At 38.7% G+C, this 15,058-nt stretch overlaps 1 protein-coding gene across 7 annotated transcripts in view; it reads right to left on the bottom strand.

Annotated features, from left to right (window-relative positions):
- Positions 1-15,058, bottom strand: part of znf536 (zinc finger protein 536) — a 266,177-nt gene that overhangs the window by 14,669 nt on the left and 236,450 nt on the right. The window contains exon 8 of one of the 7 annotated variants that reach the window (XM_049562931.1): positions 10,571-13,202. The exons of the other annotated variants lie outside the window; for them this stretch is intronic. Coding sequence (XP_049418888.1) covers positions 13,048-13,202 — 155 coding nt within the window. The 3' untranslated portion in view covers positions 10,571-13,047. Of the gene's footprint in view, positions 1-10,570; positions 13,203-15,058 lie in introns of those variants that run through there. 7 annotated transcript variants of the gene reach the window in all.

Genomic DNA, 15,058 nt, shown 5'->3' with positions numbered 1-15,058 from the left:
TTATTGACTAACTCACCTTCTTTCCTTTCTTTTCTCTTTCTTTTTTCTTTTTTCACTCACTCACTCACTCACACACACATTGTTTTTGTCATTCATACATTAAACTAAGCGTAGTATTCGTTCAGGCAGGACACAATGTCAAGCTCAGCTCACATCCCAGCTACATAAATTGATCTCGAACAGCCAATCATGACATGATTAATGTTGTCAAACAGTTGTGGTTATAGGTTTAGAAAAAAGATCATGTTTTGGGGTAAAATAAGCACGTTTGTTATGTAAAGTCAGGTGACGTAAATATGTCAGCACAACGACCATATGTTAATTGCGGAATTAAAACAATGGTGGCTTTTGGTTTCACACAGGACACAAACTGGTCTCCTGGGTAAAAGTCATGTTTTGTTTGACCCATCCACTTCCTTTCCCACCTGCCCTATGCACTATCTCACTCTTTATGCTATGCCAGTTGCTCTCAGAGTCAAGTATTATAGCAGACAGGTTTACATTGGAGGTAGTAGAAAGGTCATAAAGATGCTAAAGGGTGTCTTTTGCGTCAATATCACACATTGAGGGACATGACAAAGTGTTCGTATTTGACGACCTGGGAATGAGAATTGGCTTCACTGACTCACTTATAATTCCTTGTATTGATTACTCTAAGTGAATGAGTATGCGTCACTCATCCATATTCTTACTCACTCACTCAGCCATTCATTTGTATCATTTTTTATATTTTGCATCTTTTTGTATGCTTACAGTGTGTGTGTGTGTGTGTGTGTGTGTGTGTGTGTGTGTGTGTGTGTCTGTAGGCTAGACACCCGGCCTCGCCTTATTTTTCCTCAGTCAGAGTCCCTGCTGAACTGAGGGAGGCACAATTTGCTGCTGACCTGTCACTGTACACAGATAATGGATGCCCAACTGCATGTGAGCCTGTGTCTGTGTCTGTGTGAGAGTGTGAGTGTGTGTGTGTGTGTGTGTGTGTGTGTGTGTGTGTGCAGGCTGTCATCCATGTCTCTCAGCAATAAAGAGGAAAAAAAAAAGAAAAGAAAAAATGGAGGGCAGAGGGGGTTGATAGATATGCCGGCCACCTGCTTCTCACTCACATTCTGACACAAAGAGCATCGGCTGCTCTGCTGCATTAATCATCATGAACTTCCTTTGACCTCAATACACAGCGATAACAGCTAAAAGTTAGGGAAACAGTTAGAAAACACAGAGCAACAGACAGGCAGACTGACTGAGACAGTCAAGATGTTGCCATAGGGACCCCGAGGAAGGGAGGGTTTGGTTACTACTTAGAAAGTAACTGTAGAAGTGTTTATTACGTACATATATATATATATATATATACATACATACATACATATATATATACACACACACACACACTGCAAATCCTCATGATTTAAAGCTATGAACATGTTTTGTTACATTTAAACTGAACACTGAGAGATGATTAAAGCAAGAGAATATAGCAACACTGAAACATGCAACAAGCCCAACAACTTTATAATAACTTCTTTGCTAAAAAAAAAAAAAAAACATTAGAGGAGAGAGGCAACTATAAATGCTGCTCATTGGTTGTAAATAATGACAATAATGACATAGTTCTAGAGTAAACTAGCCAACATATAAATAATTAGTTGCTTTACCTTGACTAGATGCTACATTACTATTTTTAACAATCCCTAACATCCATTGTTTAACACTGAGTTCACTTACTCAAAACTATTCAATCAGTGGTCAGTGTGGACTAAACTGTGCATCACTTCTCATTATTTCACACAAAATGTATTCAGTGACTGTGTCTTTCAAAATTCATTTTTTCAACTGTTTTCTCTCTGAAACTCACTCACCACCAAACCTCCTTTCTGAAACCCTAATGATAACTACAGGGACAACCCACCTCATACACTGAATCTACATCTAAAAAGAAATGAGAAAAGCATAATCTTCTTATCAGGACCTTCAGCACTGAGTGTCTATTTTGATTTCATGATGACTTCTATCAAAGACTTGTGCCAGGTGAGAAAAAAGGGGCATTTTCAAACTGTAGGGGAGGATGTGGCTGTTCTCTAGCAGACTAGTCTACAGTCCATCCCATCTTTGTGTTCCTTTTTCTTCCACCTTACTCTCCATCCCTCGACCCCACAGAGGAATTGTTTTCCATATGTGGAAAGTTTATGAGCACCAGCCACATGAATGCAATGAATGTATGTCTGGACATATGTGTGGAAGATTTCCAGGGCTGGATCAGGCGTGCAAAAAGATTCTTTGCCGGGTATTTTGTAAGAGTGGACATAAGGTGTGATGTGGTTGCTAACTGGAGGCCAAATGTAGAACACAGGTTTAATTAGCATTGTTGTATTTCTATATCTGCAGTGTTTCTATACATGTATGAAACATAATTATGTATAGTTTTGTATTGAATTACTGCAATTATGTTATTCTTCTTTTGCGCAAAATGGCCCAAAAAAGCCGACTAGAACATTTTGCAGCATTTCTGATTCATTTCTGTGACATACACTGTAAGATAGCACAATCCATCCTATAAAGGTTTTTTTAATTTTATTTATTTTTTTCTCTCCTGCAGGGGCCTGCTGATTAAAAGTATTTTTTACTTTTGATACTTAATTAGTTTTTATTAACAATATCTATGCATCTTGAAGACTTTTGCCTGTAATAGCAATATATAAATTGTGTTTTTGCTATTTTAACTTAAGTAAAAGATCAAACTACTTCTCTCACCTGTTAGTGTCTCGCTAAGCAGAGGGCTTGTATTTAACATCAGCTTTATCAAAGAGCAAATGTGCTGTTAAATGGCCGTGATTTTCAAATTGTTTTCTCCTGCTAGTTACCTTAACACACCTGCAAAAATGTTTGGAATATAAGACAAAAAAAAAAAATAAACCAACTTCAACTAAATTCAACTTATTCTAAGCTAATCTAAACTAATTCAACTAAACACTATAGAGAAGCATGTCACTAACTATTTCTAAGTATTATTTATAGATATTTTTTCTTGTCGTTAAGAGGCAGATTGAGCCAATAATTCCAGTTTTAACTGTATTTATATTTGGCATATGTTTTGACCTAGATGACGATAATTAATCCACTTGATTGATGAGTGATGACAACTGCTGGCATGAAACGGACAGCAAAAATGAAGTCAATCAAATTAAGTACACGGAGGTGTGTTTCAGAAATTAAATTCCATCCTCTTGTCACTTTCTCTCCTCTTGTGGCCATGGAAACATCTGTATCAATGAAATAATAAACTTGCAAGTTGTGTTTGTCAGACAGAATGTTTGGTTGTGCTGGAAAGTGATTGATATTTCTGCTTACATGTGTAAAATGCCAATCCTCACAATTATGACACTTAAACATATTTTTTGAGAAGTTTACAATAATATGGTTATGATATCTGGACTTTAAAATGCAACACGGTGCACTTCAAATTAAAAAAACAAAAAAACATGCAGGACACAAAAAGATACGCAGGACACGGCCATGACGCCAACTTCACCACAACACATGCTGATCATGGATCAGTTGTATTTGCTGGTAGCAGGTGTAAGTGAGACAAGCTGCAGCTGAAGAACAGCAAGTGTTATCAACACAGAGACTGAAGTGCTGTGTGTGTGTGTGTGTGTGTGTGTGTGTGTGTGTGTGTGTGTGTGTGTGTGTGTGTGTGTGTGTGTGTGTGTGTCACGTTGCCCTGCCAGGTGCTCCTCAAGGACTTGCATCCAATTTGTGCAAAACAGGAGGAGAGGAGTTATCACGTCCGTGTGTCCGTACATGCATGTGTTTCTCTCAGCTTGCTAAAACAAGAACAGAACTCTGTGCTGCTCCCGCTCCGCAGTGCAGGCTTCAAAACTTTCACCGTCTGAACTTCGCAACTCCTGTTTGGATGCGAGGCAGGTAACATTAGCATTAGACAAAAATATCCCTTTTTCACAGAGATCAGCTTGTAAACACGATCAAGACTTGATCACGTTTTGAGTGTGATCCCGCATACAGAATAATCTAACTCAGAATTATCTAGCGAGGGGCTTAAATCGCTTTCAACCAACACCACAACTCTTTAAAACCTCTTCTGGTAGAGCTGTTATTTACCCCCTTCCATAAGCTCTCCCCTGTTTCTTATCTCCCTTCCTCATTTCCTCTCCCCCTCCTCTTCTTCTTCTCTCTTTCCTGTCTTTTTCTCCTTCACTTTCTCTACCACGGGAAGCCTATTTGTCCGCTTTACATGAAATCACTCAATTCTTTCAGGAAGAGACTTTGGAGACCATTGGTAACCACGAGAGAGAGGGAGAGAGGGAGAAAGAAAGTATGTGTGCGTGAGAGAGAGAGTCCACCTTCCAAATAAGTTCCATTAATCATGGGCCAGAGTCTAATGTAACTAATATTTTACAATTAGAGGAGACAAGATGGAGCTGGGGGCCATCTATCTCCCTTACACCACATGATCATCGATTCATAAGAGCTCAGGAGAGAGAAAGAGGGAGGCCGCAACACACTAGCCCTGCATAAAGCACGCACACACTCACAAACACACACACACATACACACAATTTGCCGGGGCACACGCTGACACACATACAGACGTTAACACACCCACATACGTAAGCACAGATGCTTAGCAGGAAACAGAAGGATGCATGAGAATGAGGGGGCAAGCTGTCACATTAGCATTTCTTAGTGTATGTTCTGCTTAAAATCAGGGCTGTAGCTAACGGTTATTTTTCTTTATTGATCAGTCTATTGATTTCTTTTTTGATTCATCTGTTAATTGTTTGGTTAGAAAATGTCAGAAAATAGTGAGAGCTGCTGATTATACATCCTCACACTCCAACGTAGCGTCGTCAAGATGCTTGTTTTGTCCAATCAACAGTTCATAGAGAATCAATTTGGAGGGATGTAAAAACAGATAAGAATTTAAGATAATAGAATCAGATACATTTTGTCATTTTAGACTTTGAATTAATTAAATAATCAATTGATGGCGATTGATTTGCTGTTTGTACAAATTGTGTTACCACTGCTTGCATTGTATACTGAATACTTTAATATTGTGACTGCATATTTACCACATCATAAAACAGTAATCAGTAGTTTAGTCCATATGACATATTTACTTATTATAGAATAAATCATTTTAAATTTAGGTTTGGACTTCAAATGGTTTGAAATGAAGTCCATCTTCTGTGCAGTGTATTCAAGTTGCATGTCTGCATGAATCCTGTGTTACAGCTCTTGGAGGCTTTGAGAGCAGTGATTCTCAAAGTGTGGTCCTCTGCCAAGGGGTGTGTGGAAATATTTTTCATTCATTTAAATAATCATGATATGCAGATGTTTTATCCTGAATTTACAAAAGGCTTCATTGAAGACTACTTTAATTTTTAAATCCATAATAGGTCATAGTTGCTAATGCTCAGAATAGGCATTTTATTTTGCCTACGTTGGGACGAAGAGTGAGGTGTGTGTGTGTGTGTGTGTGTGTGTGTGTGTGTGTGTGTGTGTGTGTGTGTGTGTACACATGTGTGTGCATGTGTGTGTTCTAAAATGCACTTCGAATTAGCCCTTCTCTCTTGACTTGCCTTCATTATCTTGCTTAGGTACAGTGTTGCTTGCAGCTAATTAAAGAGATATCAGTTGCATTGTTTTACTGCAGTTCTGTGCCGAGATGGTGCAAATACTTTTAATAAATATCTCATGTCTTACTTATACATTCCTCTTGTGCTGTTCTGTCACACAACTAAGACTATAGAGGTGTACAAAAATAAGCTACGTGAAATTATTCCCAGGGACAGATATCATGGTCCTTGGCTGAAAAACAATTAAGAACATCTGATCTAGAGGGAGAAGGAAGGAACATGTCAACCTAACTTAGTGTAATTTTTCAGTTACCAACATTATAATAATAAAAAGCAGGCCTTTTGTAAACCACTGCAGTGATTTTATATTACACCAGTGTTTCTTGTTTCTTTCGGAGTGTTCCTGGCTGTCTTACACTCTGGTTATATTGAAACAATGACAACCATAGAAGAAGGTAGAAGGTGAAAAGTACCCTCAGGTGGTGCCAGATCAAATAACTTAATAAAACTAAACTTAACCACCTAAGCAGAGTTTTAGTTCAGGTCGGAAAAAGAAAATGCGAGTGAAGAGAAAACTGCATCATCTAAGCCCCAAGCAAAACACAGCAGGTGGCAGGTACTAAACTAGTGTTTAACAGAAATAAAATAGATCTGCACAGTAAAAGGGTACCCCAATCTTATTTAGTCTTCCTCCGCAAAACTGAGAGCTTACTAAGGGACAATTAAAAGGGGAAAAAAAAACAGAAAAAGAAAAGAAAAATCTTTAGACAAAGAAAATGGAGTTGTTGCTTAGACCAGTCAGGGAGGAGATCTTATGTCTGAAGATGGCAGAGAGCAGACCAAAAAGAGGGAGGAAATAAATGATGACACGCTAGAAACAGAAGACACATAACGTCCTTTTTGTTGTAGTGCCTTTGAGCAAGACGCTGAATCCTTACGAGTTACAGGAGTCCTTCTTTCACCCGCCATTCGCAGAGGAAGAAGACGGAAGCAGCAGGCACCAAAAACAATGCTTCAGTTTTATTTTTTGATTACATAATTATTATATATTATATTTATTATAGTTATTTGGTCTGTAAATTGCCTTCAAGACACTTCCACAAATAAAATTACAATAGGGAAATAATAAATAATGTGTTTATTTGTGATTTTGTTGGCCAAAGAACAGTTAAATTTAAACATTAAAAGGTTGCTAAAACCTCCAAATAATTTCTGCTTTGCAATGCAGCATACAACTTCCTCAGAGGAGGAACGTACCCGCCACCAGCTCTTGCACCAAAACCTGGTCTGCTGCGCCCTCTCGTGGTCAAGCCCAAGCACTGCACTGCAAGAGCCAAGCCATTCTAATGTAAAGGAGGAGGGAAAATTAGAGGCAGCTGAACAAAATGAGCAGAAAGACGGGTTCATCTGTGGGTCACCATCTGCCCGGTGACCAACCAAACGCTGGCAACGGCAAACCGCTGCAAAGCGTCATCTGAAATGCATCAATCCACACGTAGACGCACGAGCACGGAGACAATTATACAACACGCCAGCATGCATGCACAAACATGTGCTTACACACACGGCTGCACAACATGCCATGGAGGAAAATGAGAGGAAATGGATACTGAAAAGAGAGAGAGAGAGAGAGAGAGAGAGAATTGAAAGACAGGGGGAGAGACAGAGCAAATGACGAGAGAGGAAGTTAAATGAAGGGCAAAGAGCGGTGTTCATCACACTGTGAAAGAGGTCGCTTCAAATGTTGAAATTGCTCAGCTGAACAGTAACACACACACACACTCGCACACACACATACACGACAGGCCGGATGGAATGAAAGATGACCTAATGTGTTCTTTAATCAGACACATGTGCGCCGTTACATGGAGACACACACCTACTCAGATGTAAAGGGCTCACACACACACACACACACACACACACACACACACAGAGCCATCCATGCATGCCCACATGCAAACACACACCCCTGAAATTTACAGTATGTAGTGCACACAGAACACACTCACTAGCAATGCAAGTAATATCCTGATTGTTCCTGGTCAGTCTCACATCCAGCCATCTGAAACATCCTTGGTGGTGTGTGTGTATGTACATGTGTGTGGATATAAACCAGTCAAACAGTTACTTCCTCTGGATGTGAGTTTTATTGGGAACAGACTTGGGAGACTCGTGGTATGAGGCCCCCCACATCTGGTGCGGTGCAGCTGATCCGTTTAAAAATTAGTAAGGCATTGACCTGGGCAGCCTCCCAGCGGCACGGCAGCCTTTGGGGTCCTGACGTTAGGTTAACACAAATACGGATTCCATCAATGCGGCGCAGATCAACCGTAAAATATTTCTTCCTTTGAAAAGCACAGTCAGCTGAGCCAGCTGGGCTGTGTGGGGGGAAACTTTGTGTTGGAGTTAGCTGTTATGATAAGAGGGGACTGCTTTGCAAAATGTATTTGTACTGGCACCCACTGATGTACATTTCTGCCTGACCTTGAACGCTGAATTTAAACCCATTTTAACTGAAACTTTAGGATAAAAAACAGTTTTTAAATGAACAGATAAAAACTTGAAATGTCTCATTTGTACAGTTATTGTTTCTTTTTTGGACAACATTGGCCTTTTCAGTGATGTAAGTCTGTGGCTCCCAACGTTTTTCCTTAAGAGACCCCTTCTCTATCACTGAGTAAACTGACGTCCCCTGACTATTTAGTTTTTCTCACAGAAATGAACAAAATGCTCAAATATAGACCTACTGTATGTTTTCAAGAAAGTTTTTTTACTTAAAATCAAGAAGGCCTTGCAACCTGTGATGGGGGTCAGGACCCGGTAATTGGGTAATATTGCTGCCCTGGTTAACCCTAACAAAGTCTTCATTTGGACTTTGTTAAAAGGTTTAAAAATGTGAAAATTCTGGATATTCTTTGGAATTTATTGTTCTCTTATCAACATCAAAATAATGCATTTGTGCAAAGGCGCCTCCAAATGATCTAATCAATGACTGCACTCAGATTTTTAAAATTAATTTGTCACAGTATGAAAACATGTCATAAAAGGGTTGTATTTGACTGATCCTCAAGTGCCGCAGCTGAGCACACATCAAAGGCACAGCAACAGATGGATACTAATCTGTGCCAGAGTTTGTTAAAAGTATGCAGTGGATATGCAATATACATATATATACAGTGGGGAAATAACTAAAAACAAAAACAGATTACTATCTTCAGCAATAACAGAATATTGGATTCAGATTTCTCAGTACGTTTCACAATAACTTGTCACACTGATCTTTTTAACTCTCTAAATCTTAATACATTTTTAATTTTTTAATCATGCTTTAATAATTCAATTACATTTAATTCTATTTCAGGCTGCAGAACATGTGCCAACCAGTGTCCCTGTGGGAGAGCCCTGACACACCAAGCCGACAGTCAGCTGTTGGTCAATGTTGGGCTGTCGGTGAGGGTCTCTCACCCTAGTTTTTATGGTGTGTCCTGCACTGTTTGTTGTTTTGGGTTTTTTTTGCCAATTCAGCATACTGGATTAGCGTTGGACCCGTCAGTGAGAAATATCACTGACTGGCAGTTCAGTTCAGCACACAAGGAGAGAAAGAAAAATGAGGAAAGCAAACAGACAACTAAAGTCAAGAGGGTGTGAGGTCAAAACAAACTTGTTATATTAGGTATGACTGAGCTCTTTCACAGAAATGGCCAGTCATTGTTTGTGTTGTTGTTTGGTAGCACATGATCAATATCATTTCTTCTTTCAACATGGGGGCTGTATTGTTAATGTGCTAACTGGCTCACTAGCATCTTCAATTCATCCTGTCAGGTTTCCGACCTCCCTTTTTTAATGATGAGTACACACGACTGCTGCCTGCTGCTATACAGTTTCTTTCTCTCAGGCGCAGGTCACAGGTTGCAGGACACACATGCTGGGTAAACATTGGCTGTAGTATTGCTTTGTCTTAAAACAGAACTTTTTGGCCGAGACACTCCATTAGCTCTTTGATGTCAGTTTGGTGTGTGTGGGCCTTAGGGTGGGTGAGCCCTGCCAGCATCTTACTGTGGCAGTTCCTAAGTAATATTTACATGCACACGACTTTTCTGCATGCTGAATATGTTACTTTTGTTACTTTTAGTACCTTTTGTTGATAAGTAAGATTTGAAATGTAGTTTTGTGGCTTGGTTTAGGATTTTAGTTCTTCTCTCACTGCTGAATATTATCTTGTTGTCTTGTTCGTTTGCAACAACTTACTGTAAATCTCCTAGCAACAGCTAGAATGCCATTGGATGAGGTATCTGATTTTTCATTCTATGATAGTAAAGCATCTAATCATGTTATTTAAAACTGTTTTTTGGTGTGGACAGAATATTTGTGGCTCTCAGCTTAGAAAATATGATTTAAAAGAGTGGTGTATAAAGGGAGACTGTTCAAAAATGAGTGTGGTGGACCAGAAGAGACAAAGATAGAGAAGTTAGGTGCATGCATTCAATGTCAAAAAGAACTTAACCTCGAGACAAAAAAGCTGAATGGGGAGCAGAGACAGAGATAAGGCAAAAGACAAAGATGTATGATATGTGCTACACATCTCTAATCCTAAAGTGATTTGCAGTCATTTAAATGTCTGAATCTTCCCTTTACATTTTGCCACGTGGGATGCTCCGAGCGTGCTCACGTGCCTCCCATCATCCCCACATTGTTTCACTACAGCTACTTTATGGACACCTTTGGGAGACGAAGAGGTGTAGACAGTAATTTAGTTGTGTGTATTCGACATCATGATCACAGTCCGTGAAGCTTCGCCGTCAAATTGACTGAGAGATAATAACTTGTGTTAGAAGTGATGGACTACTTTCCAAACAGTTTACCCACATCTGATCACACAGTGACACTCCGACACGGCGGCTCGCCTTCCCGACTCTCGCTCTGTTAGAAATGAAGAAATTAAAAACATGAAACAGGCCGTTGCTCTGTGAGAATCCTTTTTTTTTTTTTTTTTAGTTTGAATACATTTTATTTTTACTATAAGTACAGTTCAGTAGTTACAAAACAAAGCATCTGCCATGAGGGTACAGTGAAACATAAAGAGTGTTCAGCTCACAAGACAGGTTTTGTACATAATATGTGGAGTGGAATGCTCATTATAGCTGGTTCAGAGAAGGAGAGAGCCCAAGTGAGACTCTCGCCATTAATCTCTCATCTTTACACCCCTGGAAAACAGAGATGGGGTCAGAGGTCAAAGCCACTGGTCAGTGCCTCCAGCAGGATACGTCTGATTGGTTTACTCAGACCCCATTCCCAGAATTCCTCCCTTCAAACACCCTGTTATATTTCCCTACAACCAATACTTCTCACATTTCATATGTCTCACTCTTATTATTTTAGTTTTTAATCCCCTCTTTTCCTGGCATATTGGAATTGAAAGAATGGTTAATTGTAATCTACATAAATCAAATTGAAATGGAAAAACAAAAAAATCTGAGGCTGTACTGCAGCAGAATCTCCTCAAGTTGGAATTTGAGCCACTGAAAATCACGCAGGCTAAAGCAGTAACGGGCCTACGCTGCAGGTCAAAAGGGAATTTGCATACAAAAGAAAATCGGGGTAACAATTTGTCAAAGCCACATACAGTATAGAGGTTGCTCAAACTAAAATAAGTATTATATTTGGACTGTACATACCGCATTAGAATTTTTCTCTGGGTTCACAAAAAATGACGTAGAAACATTTCACAATGCCAAGGGACACACAAACACACACCTTCAGTTTAGTTAGTTAGCTAGTTTTGTACTGTATAGGTTGGATTTATAATACTATCACAGTGCAAAATACTTCTGAGAACCAAAACAAATGAAAAGAAATAAGAAAGGATTAAGTCCCTCTATGCATAATGGATTCTGTATATATGGGGGCAAATATGTTTGCAGCACAGGAGACGATTGTCATCTTTTTCCTCTTTTTTTTTTTTCCTCGATCAGTAAATGGAGAAGGCATTAATGTACAGTACATATAAAAATTAAAAATAAAATCAACCCTACGTCCTACGGTCTAGCACAGCTACATAGCTTTGTAGAAGCAATAACAGATGACTTGTATCTAAGGCTATACACAATATGTCTTTTTTTTCCAGTTTTTTTTGTTCTTTTTTTCTCATCTTAAAGTAAATACATCAAACCATTTTCAGTAGTCAGTAACACTGTGCAACAATGATTGGTGGCAGTATTTTAGAAACATCTGCAAGTCCTTGAGGTTGACATGAGAGATGAAGAGAAAGGGGCGGAGGGCGATAAAGAAAGAAACTGTTCCCCCTTTTTTCGAGATCTTTTTTTTTTTTTTTTTTTTAATTCTTCTCAGTCAAACTCTTAGAAGAAATGCCTACCTTTTGAAGATGTGGCCGTGTAAACTACTTTGCTTTTCCTCATCACAAATGCTTTAAAACTTTTGTTTTGTTTTTTTCTTTTTAACTACTGTATATCTCTCTATGTACATTAAGCGTCTATGGGCGCCGTGTTGAATGATACAGAACAGGAAAAAAAGACAAAGGGAGCCATATAGCAGGGTGAAGGCCTGTACTGGCCCGGTTATGGAGGGGTGGGGGGATATAATATTATAAGTACATTTAGGGCAGTTTGAATATTCTGTCTTCCACAATCATCATTAACACCACCATCATCAACAGTCAACTGTGGGTATGTTTTTCTACCAGCATATTATTCCTGGACACAGACTTGCATTGCAGATTGTCAAATGGTGTGCCCTGTCCTTTGTTAACCATAATCAGTGTGATGCATGGTCATGGGACATAAATAGTGACTCTATGACAGCTGATAGCAGAGCCAGAAGCGGCTGGTCTGACAGGAAATGTGCTTGGTCTCTGTCAACAGTCCGGTTAAGTTTCTATTCTACAGTAGAATACATTCCAGGTACAATATAATGGTGGTCCGTGGACTCGTGAAATAACTTCATTTAACAGGAGAGAAAAAGTCTTTGAAAGCATTTGATTAAGCACTACACTTCAGTCCTAATTAAAAAAGAAAAGAAAAAAAAAAGACACACCTATCTAGCTCAAGGAATGTATCAGATTGCGGTGCCAGTTACAGGAAGTGCTAATCAGACAGGTAGTTTCATCAAATGAAAAGAAAAAAAAACATTGTATAAGAGAAAAGACAACAAAGACAAGGGGCATTCAGACCACAGGAGACAAAACAGGAAAGTTGCCGTCACTTTGTTTAGTGTCCAAGCATCTCGCAAATCCGTCCCCCAAAGGAAACTGTCCCAAACTTTCCTTCATATAGTTCACGCCTTCTCTTGACTCTGACGGTAGTATGTGTTTTTTTTTTCATCTTAAATAAAGTCTTTGTTATAGTGTACTCCTTCATTTATCCTCCATCCTCCTCCTCATCATCATCGCCTTCATCCTCATCCTCATCATCCTGCCTTGCTCCGGTGTGGGCCGTTAGTCTTTGTTTACAGCGTGGGCGTCCAGCCCCTCTGGGTCACCTAGGTTATGGTTGTTAGGGTGGTTAAGGTCGTTGTTAAGATGGTTGGGGTCGTGGGTCAGCGCGGGGTCATGGGTCATTGGCTGGTCCTCCTCTCCTACCCAGAGATGCACTACGGCCAATGAGAGAACAAGAGGCAGATTAGCACCACGGACCCAACACACCGACCCCAAACATACACACACTCACACACACCCTCAGCATTGCATCATACTGTCAGTGGGGCTAAATGGATGGATGAGATATTTGAGACTGTCAGCTTTGCACAATGAGCCATAGACACTCAAACTTTGAAGACTTTAAAGGGTCAGTTCAACCAAATTACAGAAACAAAAATGTTCTTTTCTCACTTACCTGCAGTTATAGCTAGTCTGAAAGATATTTTTTGCTTTAACTGGTCCAGACTCTGAGTTTTCACCCTAATACAAAGGAGGTGAATAGAACTGTTGCCACTGTCCCTGCTCTGTGGCGGAATGTAACTAAGTACATTTACTCAAGTACTGTACTTAAGTGCAACTTTAAGGGTACTTGTGCTTTACTTGAGTATTTCCTTTGTATACTACTTTAAACTTGTAATCCACCATATTTTAAAGACAAATATTGTACACTTTACTTTGACTTGTTACTTTGTAGATTCAGATTAATATAACTGCAGTAAACCAATAAACGATGATGCATTATTATAGATCACTACCCAGCAGTATATAAAGTAATTAAAATGAGCTTCACCTTCAATAGCTGCAACTTTTAAAGTGATGAACACATTAATGTCTCACTAATTATAATTCAGTAATTCAATATATATGAATCTGAAATAGTCCATTTTGCATAATGAGCACTTTTTCTTTCAGACCTTTAAGTATATTTGATGTTAATACTTTGCACTTTTACTTGGGTACAATTTAGAAAACAGGACCTTTACTTGTAACTGAGTATTTTAACAATGTAGTATTGATACGTTTACTTAAGAGAAGGATTTGAATACTTCTTCCACGGCCGTCCTAATGCACTGAATAATCCACAGATCTCACTGTCAACAGTTTTCTGATTAACTATTTCTTTGGTATAGTCCCAGCTGAAACTATCCAGAGATGAAATTATCCTCAATAACAGAAACAGTGTTTTGGGAAAACCATGTTGCTGTTACAGTTTTTAAAGATAACTGTCCTACAAACAAAATCTATATCACCTCCACTGTAATAGTGTGATGGCTGAACTGTGAAAGACCAACACTTCAAATCCTGGACTACTGAAACCAAAAGTATCTGCATGGTTAGATAGATAGATAGATAGATAGATAGATAGATAGATAGATAGATAGATACTGCTAAAGATAATGGAGACATTTCGGTGAATTCACCTTTAAATGCCTCTTCTACACACATAGAGATAACTAGGATTAGGATGACCAACAGAAAAACTTTCAGCTCACAGTCCCAATTTTAGTTATAATTTAACTAACAGTTATTAAGTTTTCTCAAATTGTATGTTTATCTAACTTAATATGCATTGATTTGCGCACATTTCTGGAACAGAAATCTGTACATTTGATAAAGTCAGGCTCATTTTGCTGACATATTAGAGTCAAAGGTTTTTCAGAGGGTATTTTTTGATATCTCTTTTTTTCACCACATGAATTCAAAATCAGTTTTCGCAATGTTTTTAGGAATAAAACGTTACATAAATAAGGCTATGAATAATATATGAATAAACCCCTCTGTAAAAAACTTCAGATTATAGACAGGAATAAAACTGCAAAGTTTTGTGTGTAAGTGCCAATGAAGTGGAGATTTTTGGCTCAGAGTATGACAGAAAATTCACTTTGACAAAATGGCTTTTAATGATATGTATTGTTAATTCCCATACATTTTTAAAGACAAAAATAAGACACTATGGTAAAGTAGTAGTTCGTACATCCGAATTTGTATTCTTTTGAGGTTTTCTTTGCAGTAGTCTGAAAGAAGATGT

The sequence above is a fragment of the Epinephelus fuscoguttatus genome, linkage group LG2 (assembly GCF_011397635.1).
Source record: "Epinephelus fuscoguttatus linkage group LG2, E.fuscoguttatus.final_Chr_v1".
NCBI classification, from domain to species: Eukaryota; Metazoa; Chordata; class Actinopteri; order Perciformes; family Serranidae; genus Epinephelus; species Epinephelus fuscoguttatus.
The sequence above is the reverse complement of the archived record's forward strand: the minus strand, read 5'-3'. Positions and strand labels throughout refer to the sequence as shown.